Source organism: Kogia breviceps, chromosome 1 (genome assembly GCF_026419965.1).
Source record: "Kogia breviceps isolate mKogBre1 chromosome 1, mKogBre1 haplotype 1, whole genome shotgun sequence".
Classification (NCBI taxonomy): Eukaryota; Metazoa; Chordata; class Mammalia; order Artiodactyla; family Physeteridae; genus Kogia; species Kogia breviceps.
The window spans coordinates 26,946,475-26,971,981 of record NC_081310.1 but is presented as its reverse complement, the minus strand read 5'-3'; the positions used below and the strand labels follow the sequence as shown (position 1 = coordinate 26,971,981).

General features: G+C 40.6%; 1 protein-coding gene across 1 annotated transcript in view; it reads left to right on the top strand.

Moving 5' to 3' along the window:
• Positions 1-25,507, top strand: part of NIBAN1 (niban apoptosis regulator 1) — a 171,590-nt gene that overhangs the window by 65,092 nt on the left and 80,991 nt on the right. Inside the window, exons 2-5 of the mRNA XM_059040608.2 lie at positions 6,460-6,590; positions 11,108-11,239; positions 16,778-16,892; positions 21,822-21,989. Of these exons, the coding sequence (XP_058896591.1) occupies positions 6,460-6,590; positions 11,108-11,239; positions 16,778-16,892; positions 21,822-21,989 (546 nt within the window). The remainder of the gene's footprint in view (positions 1-6,459; positions 6,591-11,107; positions 11,240-16,777; positions 16,893-21,821; positions 21,990-25,507) is intronic.

The window sequence follows — 25,507 nt, the reverse complement described above, 5'->3', positions numbered from 1 at the left end:
TCTTATGATAAACCATAATGGAAAATATTTTAAAAAGAATGTATATATATGTATAACTGAACCACTTTGCTGTACAGCAGTAATTAACACAACACTATAAATCAACTATACCTCCTTATAAAAAAACTGAGGCTCGGAGAGAGGAGCTCAATGTAACACAGCTACTAACTCGCTTTTCACTTTGACTCATTAAGGCTAATGTTTGATTTCGTTGGTTTTAAGTCAAGTTGCACTGAGGGCCTCTTACGTGCTGGTAAGCATTCCTAAAACATCTGTGAAAATGTAGGTTATGTTTGTCTTGAGCTTGCAGTGAGTAGGACGGCTGTTCTGTATGCAGCAGGACAGGATGGCCCCAGTTAAAGAGTTACAATAGACAACTTGCTTTTGGCTTCTCCTTGATTTCTCTGTTTAGTTTAAGGACCTTCCCTGGGTGGTTGGCTTGGGTGCTTCATCATCAGTTTAATTACTAGGGATTACCAAAAGCTTTCTATGTGCCAAATGCAGTGCTGAGCACTTTTATTTTACTGTGTTGTTTCATGTGATTAAGACAGCACTAGGAGATTGATACTCTTTTTTTTAATTGAAGTATAGTTGATTTACAATATTGTGTTAGTTTCAGGTGTACAGCAAAGTGATTCAGTATTTTTGCAGATTATATTCCATTATAGGTTATTATAAGATAATGGGTATAATTCCCTCTTCTGCACAGTATATCCTTGTTGCTTATCTATCGTATATATAGTAGTTTGTATCTTTTAATACCATACCCCTAATTTGCCCTTCCCCCTTCCCTCTCCCCTTTGGTAACCACAAGTTTGTTTACTATATCTGTGAGTCTTTCTGTTTTGCATATACATTCATTTGTATTACTTTTTAGATTCCACATATAAGTGATATTATACAGTATTTGTCAGTCTGACATTTCACTAAGAATAATACTCTGTAGTTCCAGCCACGTTGCTGCTAATGGCAGTATTTCTTTCTTTTTTATGATGGAGTAATATAACATCTTAATCCATGGGATTGCTACTCTTGTTGGCTTCATTTTATATGAGGGAAAGTAACTGGTGTGAAGTCCCAGTACTAGTAAGTAGCAGAGATGGGACTCTTTAGAGTCAGCCCATGTCTGTCTGACTCCAGAGTCCATCCTCCTAACTCCAGTGGTATTTTGCACCAACACCAGGCTTTTCTCAAATTGTCAAGATCCCTACACTGGGCATTCCTTTATTTGGGTTTAGATCAACTTGATCTAAAATCTAGAGACATTTTGGGTATCGCTTTAGGTTCTTTTACTCCTAGAACTTGTGATGTTGTTAGCTGTTTTATTTACATTTTGAACCAGTCTTTAGGTTAATTCCTCTGGGAAGCGGTAATCTTTTTTTTTTTTTAAACATCTTTATTGGAGTATAACTGTTTTACAATGGTGTGTTAGTTTCTGCTTTACAACAAAGTGAATCAGTTATACATATACATATGTTCCCATATCTCTTCCCTCTTGCATCTCCCTCCCTCCCACCCTCCCTATCCCACCCCTCTAGGTGGTCACAAAGCACCTAGCTGATCTCCCTGTGCTATGCGGCTGCTTCCCACTTGCTATCCACCCTACGTTTGGTACTGTATATATGTCCATGCCACTCTCTCACTTCGTCACAGCTTACCCTTCCCCCTCCCCATATCCTGAAGTCCATGCTCTAGTAGGTCTATGTTTTATTATCGTCCTACCCCTAGTTTCTTCATAACTTTTTTTTTCTTAGATTCCATATATATGTGTTTGCATACGGTATTTATTTTTCTCCTTCTGACTTACTTCACTCTGTATGACAGACTCCAGGTCTATCCACCTCATTACAAATGACTCAGTTTCATTTCTTTTTATGCTGAGTAATATTCCATTGTATATATGTGCCACATCTTGTTTATCCATTCATCTGTTGATGGACACTTAGGGTGCTTTCATGTCCTGGCTATTGTAAATAGAGCTGCAATGAACATTTTGGTGCATGACTCTTTGATTTATGGTTTTCTCAGGTTATATGCCCAGTAGTGGGATTGCTGGGTAATATGGTAGTTCTATTTTAAGTTTTTTAAGAACCTCCATACTGTTCTCCATAGTGGCTGTATCAATTTACATTCCCACCAGCAGTGCAAGAGTGTTCCCTTTTCTCCACACCCTCTCCAGCGTTTGTTGTTTCTAGATTTTTTGATGATGGCCATTCTGACTGGTGTGAGATGATATCTCATTGTAGTTTTGATTTGCATTTCTCTAATGATCAATGATGTTGAGCATTCTTTCATGTATTCGTTGGCAATCTGTATATCTTCTTTGGAGAAATGTCTATTTAGGTCTTCTGCCCATTTTTGGATTGGGTTGTTTGTTTTTTTGTTATTGAGCCGCATGAGTTGCTTATAAATTTTGGAGATTAATCCTTTGTCAGTTGCTTCATTTGCAACTATTTTTTCCCATTCTGAGGGTTGTCTTTTGGTCTTGTTTATGGTATCCTTTGCTGTGCAAAAGCTTTTAAGTTTCATCAGGTCCCATTTGTTTATTTTTGTTTTTATTTCCATTTCTCTAGGAGGTGGGTCAAAAAGGATCTTGCTGTGATGTATGTCATAGAGTGTTCTGCCTATGTTTTCCTCTAAGAGTTTGATAGTGTCTGGCCTTACATTTAGGTCTTTAACCCATTTTGAGTTTATTTTTGTGTATGGTGTTAGAAGGTGTTCTAATTTCATACTTTTACATGTACCTGTCCAGTTTTCCCAGCACCACTTATTGAAGAGGCTGTCTTTTCTCCACTGTATATTCTTGCCTCCTTTATCAAAGATAAGGTGACCATATTCACATGGGTTTATCTCTGGGCTTTCTATCCTGTTCCATTCATCTATATTTCTGTTTTTGTGCCAGTACCATACTGTCTTGATTACTGTAGCTTTGTAGTATAGTCTGAAGTCCAGGAGCCTGATTCCTCCAGCTCCATTTTTCATTCTCAAGATTGCTTTGGCTATTCGGGGTCTTTTGTGTTTCCATACAAAGTGTGAATTTTTTTGTTCTAGTTCTGTAAAAAATGCCAGTGGTAGTTTAATAGGGATTGCATTGAATCTGTAGACTGCTTTGGGTAGTATAGTCATTTTCACAATGTTGATTCTTCCAATCCAAGAACATGGTATATCTCTCCATCTATTTGTATCATCTTTAATTTCTTTCATCAGTGTCTTATAATTTTCGGCATACACGTCTTTTATCTCCTTAGGTAGGTTTATTCCTAGATATTTTATTCTTTTTGTTGCAGTGGTAAATGGGAGTGTTTTCTTAATTTCACTGTCAGATTTTTCATCATTAGTGTATAAGAATGCCAGAGATTTCTGTGCATTAATTTTGTATTCTGCTACTTCACCAAATTCATTGATTAGCTCTAGTAGTTTTCTGGTAGCATCTTTAGGATTCTCTATGTATAATATAATGTCATCTGCAAACAGTGACAGCTTTACTTCTTCTTTTCTGATTTGGATCCCTTTTATTTCTTTTTCTTCTCTGATTGCTGTGGCTAGAACTTCCAAAACTATGTTGAATAAGAGTGGTGAGAGTGGGCAACCCTGTCTTATTCCTGATCTTAGTGGAAATGGTTTCAGTTTTTCACCATTGAGAATGATGCTGGCTGTGGGTTTGTCATATATGGCCTTTATTATGTTGAGGAAAGTTCCCTCTATGCCTACTTTCTACAGGGTTTTTTATCATAAATGGGTGTTGAATTTTGTCAAAAGCTTTCTCTGCATCTATTGAGATGGTCATATGGTTTTTCTCCTTCAGATTGTTGATATGGTGTATTACGTTGATTGATTTGCATATATTGAAGAATCCTTGTATTCCTGGAATAAATGTAATCTCTTTTTAATGAATGCTCCCTGGTGGATGCTGTGCTGATAGTATATGCAGATATTCAAATCACAGAAACATTTCTCTCATACGTTGGGAGGGAGTGGTGGTATTATAGCATCTCAGTAGAAGCAGGGTATCCTTGAGGGGGCTTGGTGATGTGGCAGGATGTCAGGTTTCAAGGCTTTGTAGAGCTCATCATAAAATGACATCCACCTCCTTTTATTTAAATCGAATTGCTTGCAAGAGTGCTAAAAATTAATCAGAAATAACCAGCTGCTCTCCTGCTAGACTAAATAGTGGTTACTTGGATCTAAAGGGCAAATTTTGTTAATCATTTATATGTTTCAGTGAGGTGAGACCATTCTTATTGTGAGGATTCTCAAAGATGTCCCACGCCTATACAAGAAAATTATAGACAAGTATATAGAATTTTATTCCTTATGCACTGTATAAAAGCTAAAAAAAATAATAACCAATTAGACACATAAAGCCTGAGTATAATAAAGTATTATGAAAATACTGATTAATAGTAATACCATAAACTCACAAAGCAAGCAAAAGTATACCTGATTCAAATTATAGGAACTTTTATTTGCATTTCTACAGCACCTATTATTAGTGGGTATCAAAGCACCTTACAAGTAATAATTATTAAAGCTCATAAATACAACCAGAAAATGTCATTTTATTGAGGGAATAAGCAAAAATTCCCCTTTACCTCATATGTATTATGAGATCTAAATGCCTGAACTAAAGAAGGATTTTCCTTATAGAGAGAGTATTTATACACTGTTGGTGTTTGGGGAAATGATTCCATAGGCATAGAATTTGGCAGCTATGGATTCAAGTTTCTCATATTGAGTATCTTGATCTATGTGGTTAGAACCCTTCACTTATTTTTACATGTGTAATAGCTCTAAACAGCTATAAATAAATACAAGTATAAAATATAACATACAGAGCTATAAGTAGCTATGTATATTTTAATATTTCTCTGTTGACTATAATATCAAATTTTAAAACAAAAATTATGCCAAATTCACATGAGAGTATTTTAAAATATTTTGGAATGTTATATCAGGTTTATTTTTTCTCAAACTAATATCTTATTCCAAGGACTAACAGCTTGTAAGCACAGTGAGTGTGACCTGTATTTATTTATATACTCTGTGGCAAGTCCTTGAAATGTTGTGAGGATTTATCTGCTTCAGAATGCCCCTTTGCCCTTTCTCCCCTATTTCTCCTTCTCCTTTCCTGCCTTTCCAATTTCCCTACTTTCTAAAGTTAAGCATAGGTTGGAAAAGCTCAAGAGTATTCCAGTGCCTGACTCTCCCTCTCCCTCCATCTTGAGTCCTCAAGCTCCTCCCACATGATTATTCCTCAGATTTATTTTCTTCTGGTGCTAAAAGGTCATACTGTAGTTGCTGGTCACAGTTGTGAGGCAGCTGTACTTCCATGGTTATATTTCACTGTCACATAGATTCCAGGAAAAGTGTGGACTAGTGAGCATCTTCCCTTACAGTTAGGATGCTGGAGCCTAGAGAGAATGAGTGACAACTGAGGTCATGCAGCTGGTTCACTTCTCTGTCTTCTAGAATAGGGACCAGAATTTAGGTCTCGAGACTCTTAATCCAAAGTTTTTACCTCTACCCCATGGTAGTTATATCATTCTCTGAATCATAAAAAATTTTAGGGACTTCCCTGGTGACGCAGTGGTTAAGAATCCGCCTGCCAATGCAGGGGACACAGGTTCGAGCCCTGGTCCGGGAAGATCCCACATGCTGTGGAGCAACCAAGCCCGTGTGCCACAACTATTGAGCCTGCGCTCTAGAGCTCGCAAGCCACAACTACCGAGCCCGTGTGCCACAACTACTGAAGCCTGCGCGCCTAGAGCCCATGCTCCGCAACTACGGAAGCCACCGCAATGAGAAGCCCGTGCACCGCAACGAAGAGTAGCCCCAACTCGCCACAACTAGAGAAAGCCCACATGCAGCAACAAGACCCAACCCAGCCAAAAAATATATAAATAAATAAAATAAAATAAAAAATTTTTTAAACCAGAAACGTAGGAGCAGAAGTAGAAGAAACAGTTTGTTGATTTTATCCAGGGCTGTGGATCAGAAGGACTAGAAGTGGAGCCTCAGGATCTGAAGACAAATGGAGTGATGTGTGTGCAGAGTTGAAATGGTGAACCCTGGGATTATTGTTGTATTGCTGTGTAGGAGAAGTTGAATGACTGGAGGTAGTAGATAACGAAGAGCAAGTTGAGGTGGAGAACAGGGTGAGGTAGAATGGTGGTTGTAGAAGAACTAGGAGGATGGTTGAGTTTATGGTCATGGCAATGGGTTGTTAACGTAAAATGAAGAAAGTTGGTTACTGGATAGATGGTCCTTAAGGAACTCCAAGTCTCTCAGGACGATGCCAGAGGGGGAGGAAGTCATGGCAGCAGGTATCAAAGTTCTCAGGGCATGTGGGCTAACAACGAATCCCTAGGAAGCAGAGGTGTTGGGGAGCCTAGAGGGGTATATATAGAATTATGGAGACAGATGCTACATTTATAGATTCTAATTTTCATATTTTTCCAGGGAAAACTGAGGCTGCTATCAAAAACTTCAGTCCTTACTACAGCCGCCAGTACTCTGTGGCTTTCTGCAATTATGTACGCAGTGAAGTGGAACAGCAAAGAGATTTAACATCACAATTTTTGAAGACCAAGGTAACCCATGGAATTTGGTTTCCATATTTCTCCCACTGAAGAATGGTTTATAGCTCATAATATTTCTGAAATAAACAATAATTTGAATGACAGTTAAAAAACTCTGTTCTCCAGTCATTTCATGCTCAAAAAATTATTTGCCTGGAAGTTAGAACATACTGATTTCTTGTCGATGGTGTAATCCACATAAAAAGAAAACTAGCATGATTTCAGTTTTACTATGTTTTTCCCACATTGATGCTTTGATGTCAGAAATCTGACTTGCTGTGGTGAAGTACAGTAAAAAAAATGTCATAATTTCAGTGCCTCATACTATGGGTGTTTTTATTTTGGTCATTGATCAAATGTGATTTTATCTTCTAAACCTGTAACTTATTCTCTCTCGTTTGCTCCATTATAGTAATTATCCACAACCTAAACAAATATTTATTGACACTATGTGCCAGGCCCTAGTCTGAGAACTTGAGAACAAGACAAATTCTCTGCTTTCTTGTTAATATTCAAATAGAAGACAGACAATAAGCAAATAAACAAATGAATATCAGGTAATAAGAAATGCTACAGGGCTTCCCTGGTGGCGCAGTGGTTGAGGGTCCGCCTGCCAATGCAGGGGACACGGGTTCGTGCCCTGGCCCGGGAAGATCCCACATGCCGCGGAGCGGCTGGGCCCGTGAGCCATGGCCGCTGAGCCTGCGCGTCCGGAGCCTGTGCCCCGCAACGGGAGAGGCCACAGCAGTGAGAGGCCCGTGTACAGAAAAAAACAAAAAAAAACAGAGTGTAAAGAAATGCTACAAAGTAAAATAAAGCAGGAGTCTTACTTCAAAGAAGGTGGTCAGTGAAGCCTTCTGTGGAGATGACGTCTGAGCAGAAACTAGAGTGAAATAAGAGAGTAGACTGTGTGAATATCTGTGGGAAGAGTGTTCCAGGCACATGGAACAGAAGTGCAAAGACCTTGCAGCAGTCAGAAGCATAGCAGGAAGGCTAGTGTGCTGAGAGCCATATAAGCAAGGGAGGAGAGCTGAAAAAGGAATGCAGAGTGACAAATAGGGACCAGATCATGTAGGCCCATAGACCACAATGAAGGTTTTTAAGTGTGATGGGAAGTTATTGGAGGGTATTGAATACAGAGTGACTTATAACTTTAAGTGATCTTTCTGGCCTTTCTATAGAGAAGAGACTATGGGGAGGGACATGAGAAGAAACTGGAAACTGGCAAGGAAGACACTATAGCAGTCCAAGAGAAGGATGATAGCCAATTGGACTAGGGTGGTGGTGGAAACAGTTGTGAGAAGAGTCCAAGTCAGAGCTGACAGAACTTGTTGATGGGTGGGTATGAGATAATAGAAGAAGAGATAAATCAGTGATGACTTGGCTTTTAGCTTGAGCAAATAAGCAGATGGACTTGTCTTTTACTCAGAAGAGTCAGAGGTGGATGGGAATCATTTCACTTTTGGCCACGTTATGTTTAAGATACTTATTTCACATACACCCATGGAAATACTGACTAGGTAGTTGAGTGCTCTGATTTGGAGCTCAATGGAGAGGTTGAGGCTAGGGAGTAGAAATTTGGGAGTTCTTAGCTCATAACTGGTATTAAAGTCATGGGAGATAATCAAGGGAAAGTATAAACAGAGAAAAGGAGAGCTTCCGTGACCAAGTCCTGGCCCCTCCAACATTTGGAGATCAGAAAAGGGAGAAAGATTCAGCAAGATGGACTGAGAAAAAAATAGCCTGTGGAGTAGGAAAAAAAAAAATCAGGAGAGTGCAATGTGCCAGAGTCAAATAAAGAAAGGGTTTCAAGAAAGAGGGAGTGATAAATAGGTCAGATATTGCTGAAAATTGACCAATAGATTTAGCAGTGTGGCTTTGTAGGGGTAAGTGATTGTCACCCCCATAAAACAGTGACTGACAAAATTTGGGGAGTTTGATAAAAATGCAAATTCTGGTCTGTACCCCCAGAGATTCTGATATACTATCAGTATAGTATAGTATATAGTATAAGTCTAGGGTGAGGCTGCATTTTCTTTGACAAATATTGTACGACTCCTGTTACATGCATTTCCCAGAGTAGTCAAATTCATATAGACAAAAAGTAGAATAGTAGTAACAAGGGAGTGGGGGGTGAGGGAAATAGAGAGTTATTATTTAATTGGCACAGAATTTCAGTTTGTGGTGATCAAAATTTCTGGAGGTAGATAGTTGTGACGGTTGCACAGCAATGTGAATATAATTAATGCCACTGAACTGTACACTTAAAAATGGTTAAAATGGTAAACTTTATGCCATGTGTATTTATTTTACCACAATAAAAAATAACGTGGGCTTCCCTGGTGGCGCAGTGGTTGAGAATCCGCCTGCCGATGCAGGAGACACGGGTTCGTGCCCTGGTCCGGGAAGATCCCACATGCCGCGGAGCAACTAAGCCCGTGAGCTATGGCCGCTGAGCCTGTGCATCCGGAGCCTGTGCTCCGCAACGGGAGAGGCCACAACAGTGAGAGGCCCGCGTACCGCAAAAAAAAAAAAATAATGTAAGGAAAAAAAGAATACAATACTTAGGGATAAACTTAACCATGTAGATGAAAGAATTGTACACTGAAAACAAAATGTTGCTGAAAGAAATTAAAGAACACATAAATAAATGGAAAAGCATCCTGTGTTCATGTGTATTTTACCACAATAAAAACTACTCAGTATAATGAAGGACTTAAAGTAATAAGATTAAACCGATCAGGATACAGTACTATATGGTATGGTAAAAAGACAACACCAAAATCTCACTGGCTTAAAAACGGTAGTTTGTTTTTCCCTCATATTACCTGCCCTGCGTGTCCACTGCGTAGATTGCAGAGGGCTGCTCTGCTCCACAGGGTCCTTGCTCAGGGACACAGTTTGACCAAGTCTCCACTATCTGGATGGTTGGTGAGGCGGCATTTGTAACAAGCATATCAGTTGATCTGAGTGGCCCAGGTTTGGGTTAAGAATCCGCCTGCCAATGCAGGGGACACGGGTTCGAGCCCTGGTCCGGGAAGATCCCACATGCCACGGAGCAACTAAGCCCGTGAGCCACAACTACTGAGCCTGCGCTCTAGAGCCCATGAGCCACAACTACTGAAGCCCGCATGCCACAACTACTGACGCCTGAGCACCTAGAGCCCGTGCCCCGCAGTGAGAAGCCCGCACACCGCAACGAAGAGTAGTCCCCACTCACCCCACCCCAGGCTCGCCGCAACTAGAGAAAGCCTGTGCGCAGCAATGAAGACCCAATGCAGCCATAAAGAAAGAAAGAAAGAAAAACACTAAAAATAAATAAATAAAAGAAAAAAAGTGGCCCAGGTTTAAGAAATGCTGTCCGTAAGAACTATAAAGTTCAGCTTATATATGGTTGCAGTCTCATTTTAAGAGAGTGAGGTCCTCTTTTACGTGTTAATGAGTCCATATAGGAGAGTGCCTCATTATCTGCCTCAATATTAAGCCCTGGAATTTATAAGGCTATTTATTTCAACCCTTAGCAGATTCTTAAAAAGATTAGCATATCACTCTTCTCTGTATGGCTCATGTAAATTTTGCCTGAAAGGGGAAGCATGAGCTTCTAAAGGGACTATGGTTTTTTTTTGATTGAAGTATAGTTGGTTTACAATATTGTGTTAAAGGCACTATAGTGTTTGAATAACATCAATGCAAAGTCAGTGACACGTGAAAGACAGGAGGCCCATTCCTATATTTTGAGATAATACATGAGGTAGGATGGGAATTACCCTTACACGGTTAGCCCAATAGAAGACCTAACTAGGTATCTAACAGAGACTTCCCTACAGCACAAATAATAGAAGAGAGAAATCAGTGATGACTTGGCTTTTAGCCGGGGTTATGAATGAGAAATCCCTAGACCTTTAAGTGGAAGAGGTAGAATGAAGTTTTGCTGGCTTGCCTGCTTGTTCTTTAACTAGAGAGTAAACAGAGTCTCCTTGAAGAGCACAAAGGTGAGTTAAGTGTTTTTAGCCTTGGTTCCCAGATCTTTGGGTCTGGGGAAACCACTGAACACTGACTCTTGAGGCAGCCCCTGAAGGTTGACAAAGAGGGGAACAGCCTGTTAACTCCCCTATTTTTTCAGGAATTAACCCTGAGGTATATTCAGGGTGTTGGGATAGATGTCCACAACTTACACTTAACTGCCTCACTCCCTCTCTTCCACAGAGTTTACCAAGGATTTATTAAGTGCCACAGGTATGCAAAGCATAACCTTGCTACTATAATCCCTTCTAGCATATGCTTCTGTTCTTGCAGCATAATGAAGGGGATGCAAATCACAAAAATATCAATAAGACAAATATTTGCATTTGGTCAGGAGAAGTAGGAAAGGGAAATATGGAGGGAGGTGGGGGGAAGCAACAGTTTCCCCAGGATCTCAGCACAAGATAGTTTCTGAAAATATTCCTTGAAATACCGTGAATAGACTTAGTGGTAGCATGATATGCTATCTTTTGTTGTGACAGTTAATTGCATTCATCTTATTTAAGCCACCATTGGAGCCTGGAACTGTTCTGTATGAAGCAGAGCTATCACAGTTTGCTGAAGACATAAAGAAATGGAAGGAGAGATATGTTGTGGTTAAAAATGACTTTGCTGTGGAAAGCTATGAGAACAAAGAGGTAAGACATTTCCTTGTTACCACTGATTCTTGCAATTTTCTTAAATGTTGGCTGGGTTGACTGGCAAGCCCTCTCCTTTGAGACTGACTGATTCTATGAGCACTAACAGATTCAGGTATTCATTTCAGTCAACAGATATTTATTGTGGGTTATGGTAGGTTCTAGACATATCACTGTAGATTAGACAGATGCTTGCCATCTAGTGGGCAACGTAGACTTTGAACAAGAAATTGGAGTGAGTGTGAAGATAGAAGGTTATACTGAGTGGCCAGTGCGGGAGCCTTTCCTATGATCATTGGGCCTCGAGGCCTGTCTTAGTCACCTCCCTGATATCTCTCCCTCTCTGCTCTGTGTCTCCATGTCTTCCCACTCTTAAGCCTCCTCTGCGGCGGAGGAATTATTTATTAAGATTGTGATTGGATTTGCATGGGTTCCTAAAAATTCAGAACTTTTCACATACTTTATTTCACTTATACGTATGAATTTTTTTCACTAGCTTTTTCCTGGTTATCTCATTTTTTCCCTTGTCTGTAAAATGTGGAGAGATGAGATGGCATATGTACAGTGTCTAGCACCTGAGAGGACCTTAGTTTTTATTTCTTGAAATGGTTCCCATTTCTTTCCCCATCAAGGGAGGTAGTGTGGTATAAATGAAAGAACATTGGGCAGAGAATTTGGAAAACTAAAGTTGAGCTCAGGCCTCCATTAAACTAGAGTGTGAGGCTGAATGATACCACTGATTCCTTCCAGATCTCATACTGTACACATATTCAGTCTACATAGATTCTCAAGCTCCCTTTGAAATGAATAGTTACTATTTATGGGTTAAAGTTCGTAACATATTTAAAACTCTGTACTCTTCACTCTAAGTTCAAAACTAGTCAGGACATCCTCTGCAAATACTCTGAGTAATTACCCCTGATGCTAAACCTTCAGGAAGAGGCTTCAGGCTGACAGATAATGTGTCTCCTTCCAAGTTTTGATGGAAAATAGAAATAAAATATAATACAAACTTATTATACCACCTACCAGGCAGTACTCAAGTGCTTTCTTGGGTAGTCTTATTCTTTTCAACATGTGTTAAGGCAATATCTTCTCTGCTTTATCTATTTTAGGATTTTAGTCAACATTTGATTTGCTCTCTGAAGCAAATGATCAATACAGTACAAATAATTATAATAATAACAAATCACTTTAGATTTCATACATCCCATTATACTGTTCTCTCAGGGAAGCTTGAGAAGAGGCAGTATAGCCTAATGGTTAATATTATGCACTTTGAATCACACCTTTACCAGTTACCACATATGTGTCCTTGCATAAGTTGTAAATCTCCTTGAGCCTCAGTTTTCTCATCTGTAAAATGGTGAGCATGATTCCTTCATCACAATGTTGTGTGAGAATTAAAGACATGAATGCATTGAAGCCCTTAGCATATGGCCAAGTGCTGGCAGAGCCCAATATAGAGCACTTGTCAGTATGACAACTATCTAATGTGGAGGAAGCACTCAGAGAACTCACTCTGTATTTATTAAGGTTTTCACCACATTTGGCACTAATGGAAGTTTCATTTTGAATCAAATTTTGGTGTTTTTTTTCCCCTTTTCATTTTTTTATGCTTGCTTCCTCAACTTGCAATTTATGGACTATATTGCTTTCTTTACTTTGCTCATCATTTTCAGGTGAACTTGTTCCAATCGTTAAGATATGGTCACTGAATTTGGTAATAATCAATTTTTTTTTAAACTGGAAAAAAAATGCCCATGCAGTGTGCCATAATTCCTTAAAGTTTTAATGATATCCTGTTTTTTAATTACAGAAGGTTTTTTAAAAAAAATTACACCTAAGAGTTATACATTAAGTATCTATCTATAAACTGCCTATTCTTTTATTGAGAATCCAGTTTTGGCTGGTAATTGAGGAGGAAAAAAAATGAGCATTCTCATTCTCTCCTACTTCCTATACTACTTCCTATTGCGTTGGGGCTCGACAAACCCAGGTATGAATCCTGGATTTGTCACCTACTCACCACTGGGTCATTGGCAAGTTACTTAACCTCTCTGAGCTTCATTTTTCTCGTTTATAAAATGGAGATAATGTCTAATTCACAATGCTGTTTTGAGGATTAAATAATATAATATATAATGTTTATTAAATGTATATTTTTAAAATATATATATATATAAAATATAAAACATTTATTAAAATGTTAAATATATAATGTTTATTAAAGCCTAGATTAGGCCTGTTTTCACAGATAACACAATTCAGATTTGAGGCCAGTCTGAATCAACCTGTTCCTAGACTTTCTCAAAATCACACCATTTTGGATTCTTCTTTCTTCTGCTCTGGGTCCTGATGTGCTTGAGCAGTTGATTAGTAATTCTTACAAGAATGAAAACAACCTTCTTAGGTATACAAGAGTTTGTTTTGTTTGGGTTTCTTCAGTCACTATCTTATTGATGCAGAATGTGTTATTGTTACTCTGATTTTATGGCCCTGATCAACATTATTTTAGTTATTCCCAAGAGTACACTCCAGAGTTTGGGTCCCACAGTTTCATAGTTTCAGTTCTCAAGTTGCTTTTAGCTTGTTAGTCTCAAAATTTTCCCTTGACTTGTGCCCTCGCATCAGATGCACATACTTTACATTTTATCTTATCTGCATGTCCATGTGAGTATATCTGTTTAACCAACTGCTTCACTGCTTTAGCGATGCTCTGCACCCCTTTTACATTTCTCAAACAGCAGAGATTTTTGTCTGCTGGCCGGAATTTGTTCTGATGTCATGATATTACACTTCCATCCCAGATCATTTTACTGCAAAACAGTCTCATGCCTGAAGGCAAAGTGGTGGCATATTTTATTATGGTTACTTTTTTTTTTTTGGTAAAAATCCTTGGCAACCATAACTGAAGTTACATGTCCCACAGTCTCATTTGTCATTAGTCTCCAAGCATTTTGTGTGGTAAATGTCTGTAAGCATCATCATCCTTTTGGTTATTAGAATGATTCAGGCGCTAGCACCTGAAATGATAAGTGTGGTACAGAATTTCTGAAGTTACTGAGATTACGTTTCACCCCCTCTGAGAAACATATCTACAGTGAATCTCCCTGAGATTAGGGACTCTGATTTACCATCTTGTGACCGTCACACAGAAGTATTAAAGTACTACCCACAAGTAGTAAGGACGCAAAACATTTTTTTCACCCTTGGGGCCAGGAGGGGCTGTGACCTACATCAGGTCAGGTAAAGCTCTACCCTGACTGAAGTGATTGGTCTAGTCTAGAGCTGGTCACATGATCACAGCCAAAAAAATAAAAAGCTACTTAATCAAAACATCATGTTACTGGCACAAAATCAGACATATGGATCAATGGAATAGAGAGCCCAGAAATAAAACCTTACACCTATAGTCAATTAATCTTCAACAAAGGAGGCAAGAATATACAATGGAGAAAAGTTATTTTCTTCAGCAAGTGGTGTTGGGGAAATTGGACAGCGCATTGAAATCAATGAGGTTAGAACACACCCTCACACCCTACATAAAAATAAACTCAAAATGGCTTAAAGACTTAATTATAAGACCTAACACCATAAAACTCCTAGAAGAGAAAATAGGCAAAACATTCTCTGGCATAGATCATACCAATATTTTCTTAGGTCAGTCTCTCAAGGCAATAGAAACAAAACCAAAAATAAACCAATGAGACTGAATCAAACTTATAAGCTTTTGCACAGCAAAAGAAACCATAAGCAAAATGAAAAAACAACCTGTAGAGTGGGAGAAAATATTTGCAAATGATGCAACTGACAAGGGATTAATTTCCAAAATATACAAACAGCTCATATAGCTCAATATCAAAAAAAAACCCAATCAAAATATGGGCAAAATATCTAAATAGACATTTCGCCAAAGAAGACATGCAGGTGGCCAAAAGGCACATGAAAAGATGCTCAGCATTGCTGATTATTAGAGAAATGCAAATCAAATCTACAATGAGATATCACCTCACACCAGTCAGAATGGCCATCATCAAAAAGTCTATAAATTATAAATGCTGCAGAGGGTGTGGAGAAAAGGGAACCCTCCTACACTGTTGGTGGGAATGTAAATTGGTGCAGCCACTATGGAGAACAGTATGGAGGTTCCTTACAAAACTAAAAATAAAGTTACCATATGATCCAGCAATCCCACTCCTGGGCACATATCCTGAGAATCTCTAATTTGAAAAGCTCCATGCACCCCAGTGTTCATAGCAGCGCTATTTAAATAGCCAGAACACGAAAGCAACCTAAATGTCCATGACAGATGAATGGATAAAGAAGACGTGGTGTGTATATATACAATGGAATATTACTCAGCCATAAAAAAGAATGAAGTAATGCCATTTTCAGCAACATGGATGGACCTAGAGATTATCATACTAAGTGAAGTAAGTTAGAGAAAGATAAATATACAATATCATTTATATGAGGAATCTAAAAACATGATACAAATGGATATATTTACAAAACAGAAATAGACTCACAGACATAGAAAACAAACTTATGGTTAGCAAAGGGGGAAAGGGGAAGGGACGGATAAATTAGGAGTTTGGGATTAACAGATACACACTACTATACATAAAATAGATAATCAACGAGGACCTACTGTATAGCACAGGGAACTGTATTCAGCATCTTATAATAACCTATGATGGAAAAGAATCTGAAAAAGAATATATATATATGTAACTGAATCACTTTGCTGTACATCTGAAACTAGCACAACATTGTAAATCAACTATACTTCAATAAAAAAATTTTCTTCTTAAGATAAAAAAAAAAAAAGAAGAAAAAGGGGCTGAGATTGGTGGCTCCTGACTTGAAATCTCCACAAAACAGGTCTGGTTTCAGGCGCATTTGGATCCACGGCTCCAGTGACATCAGAACTGTTTGTTCTTTCTTCCATCTCAAATCTTTGCCTTCATTCAGCCTGACTTCCCTAACAGGCCACAATCTCCATTGTCAGGCTCCTTCAGAGTCCTCCACAGTAACAAGATGGTGGTGGTGTCCTGTCCTCACCGCCTGTCAGAGATGAGGCTTTCCTGTCAGCCCCTCTTGCAAGGCCTGAAGCTCACTCTGATTGGATTGAATCAGGTCATGTGACTGACCCTGACCCAATCACTGCAGCTAGGATATAGCCAGTGGAAACTATAAGAGCTTTTCTTGCTGGCCCTGGGACAAACCCTAACACTCACTCTGATTGGACATGCTGAGGTCATGTGACCTTCCCTGACCCAATCACGGCAGCTAAAAATAGCCAGTGGAAAGTGTAATAGCCTTTCTTCCTTTTGGTCCTGGGGCAAGTCCTGTTGCTCTCTCTGACAGAGGCTTCCAGTGCAAAACATATTTTTTGAATGAATGGCTCTTACTCGTTGACATAGTGTGGGAATTTCTATCTCTGAGTATATTTGTCTATTTCTAATATTCCTGATATTTTCCAAAAATCCAAATGAGGAAAAATTCCACTCATTTATGCCTTTCCTTTCCCAGGCCTATCAGAGAGGAGCTCCCCCTAAAAGCCGAATTCTTCCAGCTGGTGGCAAGGTGTTAACCTCAGAAGATGAATACGGTTTATTATCTGATCGGCATTTCCCAGACCCCATTGGTGAGTTGCTGAACATTCCTTCCCAAGACAAAATTCCTAAACATGTTTTGTTTAACTAGATCAGTGCTTCTCAAGGGGAGGGGTGATGATTTCACTCTCCAGGGACAGTTGGCTGTGTCTGGAGACATTTTTGGTTGTCACAACTTGGGAGGATCGTGCTACAGGCATTTAGTGGGTAGAGGCCAGTGATGCTTGCTAAACAACCCCTGACAATGAAGAATTATCTGGCATTAAATATCAGTAGTTGTCAAGGTTGAGAAACCCTGGGCTAGACACACATTCTCCATAGGCAAATGGAAGATATAATTTCTCTAATTCAGGTAAACATTGTAACAATTCTGTTACTTTAAATCATATTTGGTAATACACAGGTCAGTCACTGTGCTTCTAGCACATGGAAAATATGCCATTGGTCAGGCATCCTGAAGCTTTGGAATATATTGCAAGCTTTACACAAGACAGCAGAAATAAATATGTAGGGCCCAGTCTGTGAAATGTATAATCCCATCTTTCAGTAAGACCTGTCAGAGAATATTATTTTTCTAATTTTAGGATGGTATGCAATAAAATATCCTAAATCAACAAAACATTTTTAACAAGCATTACAGTAACTCATAGCTACTGTGCAAAAAAGCATTGCATTAATTAGCATATCTTTAACAATAGCTGAATGCTGCCATGAAAAGAGCATTGAACTGAGAATTTGAAGGCTGGATTTTTATCTAGTTCTATCTGTGACGCTTATCAAGCATTTTCCCTAGCTATTGCTGAACCTCTCTGATTTCTGTTTCTCCCAGTTCTAGGGCCTTGAAATTGAAAATCTAGAAGGATATTACCAGCTCTAACATACTTTGATTCTCATTCATTTCACTTTTTCCATGTAGAGAGTGTGATGGATAATATTCAGACGAAATAGAGCATTTCATAGCGATTCATGAACTGTGGATAATGTAATAACACCATCTGGCTTTGTGTAAATCACACTGCACAGTAATTACTTAGTTTCTTGAAGAGAGCCCTGGTTCTTATTAATAGGTATAATCATTTCACTGGAATTTATGGGGAAAATATAAAATTATTTTATCAATTGTTATTTCAGTGCAGAATGCTTAGCATAGTGTTTTTTTTTTTTTTTTTTTTTTTTTTTTTTGCTGGTACACGGGCCTCTCACTATGTGGCCTCTCCCGTTGCGGAGCACAGGCCGCGGACGCGCAGGCTCAGCGGCCACGGCCCACAGGCCCACGCGCTCCGCGGCATGTGGGATCCTCCCAGACCGGGGCATGAACCCGCGTCCCCTGCATCGGCAGGCGGACTCCCAACCACTGCGCCACCAGGGAAGCCAGCATAGTGTTTTTAATGACACTGTTATAGGATTAGTACATGAACCATAAACCTAGATGAACAAACTCTTACTAAGTAATTCAAGCTAAAACAACACTTTATGTACACTATACATATTATTATATTTTAACATCTACTTACATGTTATCTTGTCTTTGGAGCTGCCACTTAGAAATGGGGATGCCAATATGTTGACTCTTTAGAACCACTTCAAAAGAACTTTCCAATGAAATCAGTCAGAACTGACAATATGTTTATTGATTTATTGATGAAATATATCAGAAGGAATGAAAAGGAATAAAAAACACAAGGCCTGTGTGACTAGTGCCATTTGGCCCAGGGCTTCAGACTGGACATTTCAAATACTTTTTAAATTGTATGTTGTGCCCTTCTCAGTTTTAAAAATAGAATATTCTACAGTAGATCATTTGTGATATCCTTATAACTCAACTCAGAAAAAATGCAGACTAATAGTATCTGGAAAATTGTTATAAAATGTTAAATGAGTGATAACAAGAGGCTAATAGGAATGAATTTTATGGGGCTTCCTAAGGCTTTTTAAAATGTAAGTGGTGAATGTTGCTTTTAGTTGTTTGTACAAAATTGTGACATCTTGGAAAGGGCAAGGAGAGTGTTTTCACAAAACTATGTTAACAGGAATCACACTGTTAACAGCAGTGTGATTCTAATTTTATTGGAAAGAATAAAGGCACAATAAAGATGGGAGAAATTAACCTCACTAGAGTAGAGGTAAAGCACTGGAGGTTTATCAATATAGGTCTTCTTTACACAGTAGTGTGCTAAGATGATGTTCAAAAATGGTCCCATGTTTTGCTAAAATGATTCATCCTTTTGGCATTTTATTAGCTAGAATCTACTGTGTTGCACACAACAAAAATCTCAAATTAAATACATATGTTTTTATTTTCTTGCTAAAAATATTTGGGTATTACCAGTACACGCTGGTGTGGCAGTTCCATGAATGTCAGGGACTCTTTTTAGCTTTCTGCCCCTTTATCTCTGGGTTGTGGCCCAGATTTACATAGTCCAAGGTGGCTGCTGGAACTTCAGCCATGGCTTTCTCATTCCAGACAGGAGGAAGGAGAAAAGATGAGGAGGCAGGCACATTCCCTCTCCTTAAGGATGCTTCTAGGAAGTCTCACTGCCACTTCAGGTTACATTTCATTGGCCAAAACTTAGTGGCAGTGACACACCAAACTGCAATGGAGGCTGGAAATGTAGTCTTTATTGTATGCAGGCACTTGCTGAAATAAAAATCAGGGGTTTTATTACTGAGAAAGAGGAGAGAATAGAGATGTGTTACAACTAAGAGGTCTCTACTACAGCATTGAATCATGTATTCATTTGTTGTCATTCATGTGTTGATTCATTCTTATGTTATCATGTGCCAGGCATTTTGCTAGGGACTGGTGGGCCAGAGTTTGTGCTCCTAGTGCATTTGACTCTGTTACCTTCAGAAACAGAATTCCAATATATGCCCCAGGAAATCTATTCTTCATCTAAGCCAATCTTGATTCATTCATTTGCCAGGAGCAAGACTCAGTTCTGGAGCCTTCCTTATGGTTGTGATCCATTTCTTGGTATGCCCGGTGCTTTCAGTTGCCTCCTACTGGGCCCCTCTTCCGTTGCTTTCCTTGAGTTTGTGCCCATTATGTAGGCTGAGAGCACAGAACTAATTTTTTCTTCTGCTTGTTTTCCATGACTCTGGAAATAAGCTGGGGCTCATTTAACCAAGTGCAATATCATAGAACTGGAATGCACGGAGGGGAATAAAGTTTAGACAGGGGATCTGAATGATAAAGGGTTAACATGAGTTTCTTGGAATTGACTTTGAAGGAAGAGGTGAAAGTCCCATTGTTTAAGGCTTTTAAAATTTCCTAGGACAACACAGCACATTTATTCATTCAACAAACCGTAGTAGAACATCTACTAGGTCCCATGGCTCTGCTATGGGCTGAGCATACAGAGATAAGTAAGATGAAACCTCCATCCTCTAGGAGCTCCGGGGCAGTGGTTCTGCTTCCCAGGGAAAATTATTTGGCTGGGGAGGCTTATCTCACTTTATGTCTCTCACTCTGAGTGTGGGTATCAGACATGAAAACAGATCATTACATTATTTTGGGAGAATAAGGTAGGGAGCACCCAACTCTGTCTCTGGTGGCAGAGGGTGGTGCCAACAAGGAGGTGGCTTTTTTTATTTTTGCGGTACGCGGGCCTCTCACTGCTGTGGCCTCTCTCGTTGCGGAGCACAGGCTCCGGACGCGCAGGCTCAGCGGCCATGGCTCACGGGCCCAGCCGCTCCGCGGCACGTGGGATCTTCCCGGACCGTGGCACGAACCCGCGTCCCCTGCATCGGCAGGCGGACTCTCAACCACTGCGCCAACAGGGAAGCCCGAGGAGGTGGCTTTTTTTTTTTTTTTTTTTTTTTTTTTTGCGGTACTTGGGCCTCTCACTGTTGTGGCCTCTCCCGTTGCGGAGCACAGGCTCCGGACGCACAGGCCCAGCGGCCATGGCTCACGGGCCCAGCCGCTCCGCGGCATGTGGGATCCTCCCAGACCAGGGCACGAACCCGCGTCCCCTGCATCGGCAGGCGGGTCCTCAACCACTGCGCCACCAGGGAAGCCCAGGAGGTGGCTTTTGAACTGACTTTTGAAGGACGAATGAGAGTTTTCTATGCGAAAGCATGGTGGAAAGGAAGGAGGAAAAGGAAATACGAATTGCAGAAGCAATATGCAAAGTCATGGGAAGAATGATGACACCTCAGGAGAGTAGAGATGAGAATGGAGCAGAATCCAGCACAGAACAGGGTAAATACCAACACTTAAAGAGGGAGGTGGAGAGAAGGGGCAGAGGAACCAATAAAGCTGAAAAGGGGAAACAATTTTTAAAAAGCATGGAGGGAAAAAAAAAAAAAAAAAAGCATGGAGGATACGAGGAGAGAGGTGCCCCTGGAAGTCAAGAGAATGTTTTCAAAAGAAGGGGTAATTGACAGCATCACATGTTTCCGATCGGGTTGAAAGGGTGGGTAAGGAAGAAGCCATAGGCGGGCAGTCAGGATGACATTAGTAACAGGCAATTTGGTTTTGGGGCTAGTGGGGCAGGAACAAGACTAGGGTGAGAATAGGGGTTGATGGCATCAAAGCAGCAAATGCTAGGGTAGCAGTGACAAGGAGGCGGGAGAGAGTGCAGGGCAGAGAGCAGACCTGGTGGGATGGGAGCCTGGGGGAGAGGAGGGTGAGTGCCTGACACGTAGACGCATCATCTGCCGAGCACCGGTAGGGAGAAGTGAGCTCTGTTTGTGGCTCATTCCTGGTGAGGAAGTTGAGATAGATTATGTCCACTGATGGCTTTGGTTGTCCCTGTGGATAGGAGGTGAGGCCACCTGCTGGAGTGAGACAGGTAAAGCTAAACTCTTCTTTCCCCCCCACCCCGTGAAGACATCTCACACTGCCTTTCCATCGCGTTGGCTGCCCCCCAGCCGGAAATAAACCTTCACAGCCTGAAATAAATATTTTAAATGAGAGATACACGTTTTAAAACATCCTTGTGTTTTCCATGTTTCTTCAGCGTCCAGTGAGAAGGAGAACACGCAGCCCTTTGTGGTCCTGCCCAAGGAATTCCCTGTGTACCTGTGGCAGCCATTCCTCAGACATGGCTACTTCTGCTTCCAGGATGCCGCTGACCAGAAGAAGTTCAGTGCTCTCCTGAGTGACTGCATCAGACATCTAAATCATGGTATGGCACGGCTGCCCTCTGGTCCCCAGTTCGGCTGCCCTTTCTCAGTTGGTCTGGTCAGTCATCTGTTAGAATGATTGCTAGAAAGAGCCACGGACGGTGCTGCCTCTGGAAGGAGAGGGAAATCGAACGAAGTGAGGGTTTTGCACACAAAGAGCACGGCCAGCTTGCTGGTTGTTTAGTCAGGGCAGGGAAGCCTCAGCGCAACAGGACGTGGAGTAGGTATCTGATGGCACATGTAGACAGAGCACCATATTCATGCATATAATTTTGAGTATAATTCCTCCTCTTCCTTTTTCCTGATTTTTAAAAATCTCAGTGACAGTAAGAATGTACCAATTGTCCCTGACAAAATCCTAGTCCTTATGACATTTCTTGTTTATTTTCACCTTTATTTCTGAAGAAGTTACTCAAAACTTTAGGGTACGTAAGAATCGCCTGGAAAACTTGCTGAACAGATTTTTTGGGGGGATCCACCTTCAGATATGCTGATACTGGGCCCTGATTTTGGTTTTCTAACAAACTGCCAAGGGATGCTTATGCTGTTAGTCCGTGGACCACACTTGGTTGCATTGCTTCAGACCGTGTTGCCTCTACGTACCGATTTAATTACTATTGGGTCCATAACAAAAAAGATTTCTCTTTCCATTATGTGATTTTTTTTTTTTTTTTTTTTTTTTTTTTTTTTTTTTTTTTTGCGGTACGCGGGCCTCTCACTGCTGTGGTTTTTCCCATTGTGGACCACAGGCTCCCAACGAGCAGGCTCAGTAGTTGTGGCTCACGGGCCCAGCCGCTCCGCGGCACGTGGGATCTTCCCGGACCGGGGCACGAACCCGCGTCCACCTTCATCGGCAGGCAGACTCTCAACCACTGCACCACCAGGGAAGCCCCCATTATGTGATGTTTTTGATGTTGATGTGAATGCTGGTTTTTCTGGACTCTGCAAAACCTTCAGGTACGGATAATTGAGCTCTTTGTTATTTGACAGTTGGGAAGGTAACCAGTCAAATGTTATTGAGGACTTACTCTGTGCCAGCCTATGAAGGTATTAGGAACAGAGTAATGAACCATGCAAAGTTCCCCTCTTTGGGGTCTACATTCAAACAGGAAAGAGGGGCAAACATACGTACAAATTCACAAGATAACTTGATAGTTATCAAAGTTATGTGTTACAGAGTGACTAGAGGTTACTACGTAGGGAAGAAGGGAGAAGGCTTGTCAGGGGAGACCTTTCTGGGCAGGTGACATTTGAGTTGAGTCACCTCATCTATCTGTGCCTTTACTGTATTTCCTAATAATGTCATTGTACATTTACTTTAAAGTTCTGAGGTTTCCCTGAGAGTGTCAGTGCCACTGAGCAAAAGTCACTAGTGATGCATCTCAGTCTGTTCTTGATTTTAGCTTGTGTAATGATAGAAGGCTAATGGAAAAAGATCAAGTCACTCTATTTTGCTCTAGCAACCCTGACCGACGTTCATCAGAATATTGGCTCATAACTCATTAGGGACTTTATAAAAATGATAACCTTGTTAATATCTTGCCTTGTGGTTTTGATGTTTTAGAGACAAAGAATTCCCCAGCACTGCCTGCACCATCTAACTCGTACACTTACACCTCTGTGTGCAGGGCCTTGGTCTAGTATGAACATGCATTTGGCACTAAACACAAGAACCATGAAGTTTCACTAAGCAGAGAGTGTTCTCCACCCAGCCAGATGGGACTGGCTTCATTCCCCCTTCCGTGTACATAATAGGAGTTTCTCTGGGGAGTTTTTGGAAGTTATGTAGCCTGTATTTAGAGTCCATTTATGGAAGATTTCAGTCGATTCACAACCCCACTCTGCTCTCCAGTATGTTATCAAAGGCACTGAGATAATGGGGTCTAGTCACATTGCCCTGGTTCTGTGTCACATTCCTCTGTCCAGAAACCTCACTTTATGCAGACTTAACGTGATTTGGCATAGCTTCCAGTGGCTCCAGTCAGAACCAGAGACCATCAAAACATTGTAGGGAACTGTCTTTGACTGTCATGGGCCAATGAGCCCCATGGGTCTCTCCTTTCTCGCCTCTATTTCTTTGTTTTTAACGGCACAATGTACCACCCATCTTTACTGTGTCACTTTTTTCTTTTTTTTTTTTGGTTTCAATCTCTGTCTGTTATTCATTGTGGGATCTTGACTAAACCAGTAAGAGGTTTCACAAACTCCCAGTTAAGCATATTGTTTCCATAATAACAGAAGAGTTTAGAAATAGGTGTAAAATTGGTGCTGTGATAAGGGCCAGAAACCCTGAGGGGGCTTCGGAGAGGCTGCTGACTTCCATCCCCAGGCGACAAGAGCCAGGGCTGTATGCCTTTGTCATTGCCCCATTTGCTCTCAGGCCACCATGCGCTGCCGTTGACAACTAGGTCCAAGATATTCTAGCAGCTGATGCTGGGCCGCTATTGATCTGTCCATTCACAGTCCTCAGGATCTTTCTTTCCCACTTTTATTAAGATATCATTGACATATAACATTGTATTTAAGGTGTACAACATAGTGATTTAATGTATGATCATTGCAAAGTGATCAGCACACTAAATTTAGTTACCTATCACCTCACGTAGTTAACAAAAGTTTTTTCTTGCGATGAGAGCTCTTAAGCTCTACTCTCAGCAACTTTTCATATACAGTACAGTATATATAACGATAGTCACCATGCTGTACATTACAACCTGTGACTTAATTTATCCTATAACTGGAAGTTTGCACCCTTTAACCCATCCTCCCCCCGCCTCCTCTGGCAACGACCAATCTGTTCTCTGTTTCTGTAAGTCGGTTTTTTTTATGATTCCACGTATAAGTGAGATCATACAGTATTTGTTTTTCTCTGTCTGACTTATTTCACTTAGCATAATGCCCTTAAGGGATCTTTCAGGGAAGATCATCTCGTTGCCTTCATGGTAAGTTCTGCCAACGATTTCTGTTACTTGGGGTTCCCACGTGCTCAAATCCCACCACACAGCCCAGGCCACTTGCCCCGGGAGTTCTGGGTTCAAATTGGTCTAGGTACCCATGTCCATTCATTCTGAATCTGGAACCACTTCTCCTGTTCCTCCTTATGGAATGGGTTTTTTTCCTATTTAACCCTGACAAAGGGCTTAATTACACCCTGCTCTTGGACAATAAGGCTATATCCTGAGGTAGGTAAGGGCAAGTAGAGGGCTCTCTGCTCCTCCTTCCTTCAAGTGACAGATCTTCCTCTGGGTGCCTCAAAGATGATTTACACTTATAAAGGGCATAGAGGGGGGTGTGTGTGTGTGTGTGTTGTTTTTGGCACCCCTTCACTGAGCAGGCATAAGAAAACTGCACAAGATTAATCTTCAGCAACACACTGGACTAAATATCAAGCCCATTGTGTGAGGGAGAGGGGAAATTTCCCCTTCCCCACCTTGGTTCTTTTGGCTGGCAATTAAAATGACACAAGGCAGGTTAACAGGAGAAAAATCAAATTTATTACATGCGGCTGGGGAATTCACTT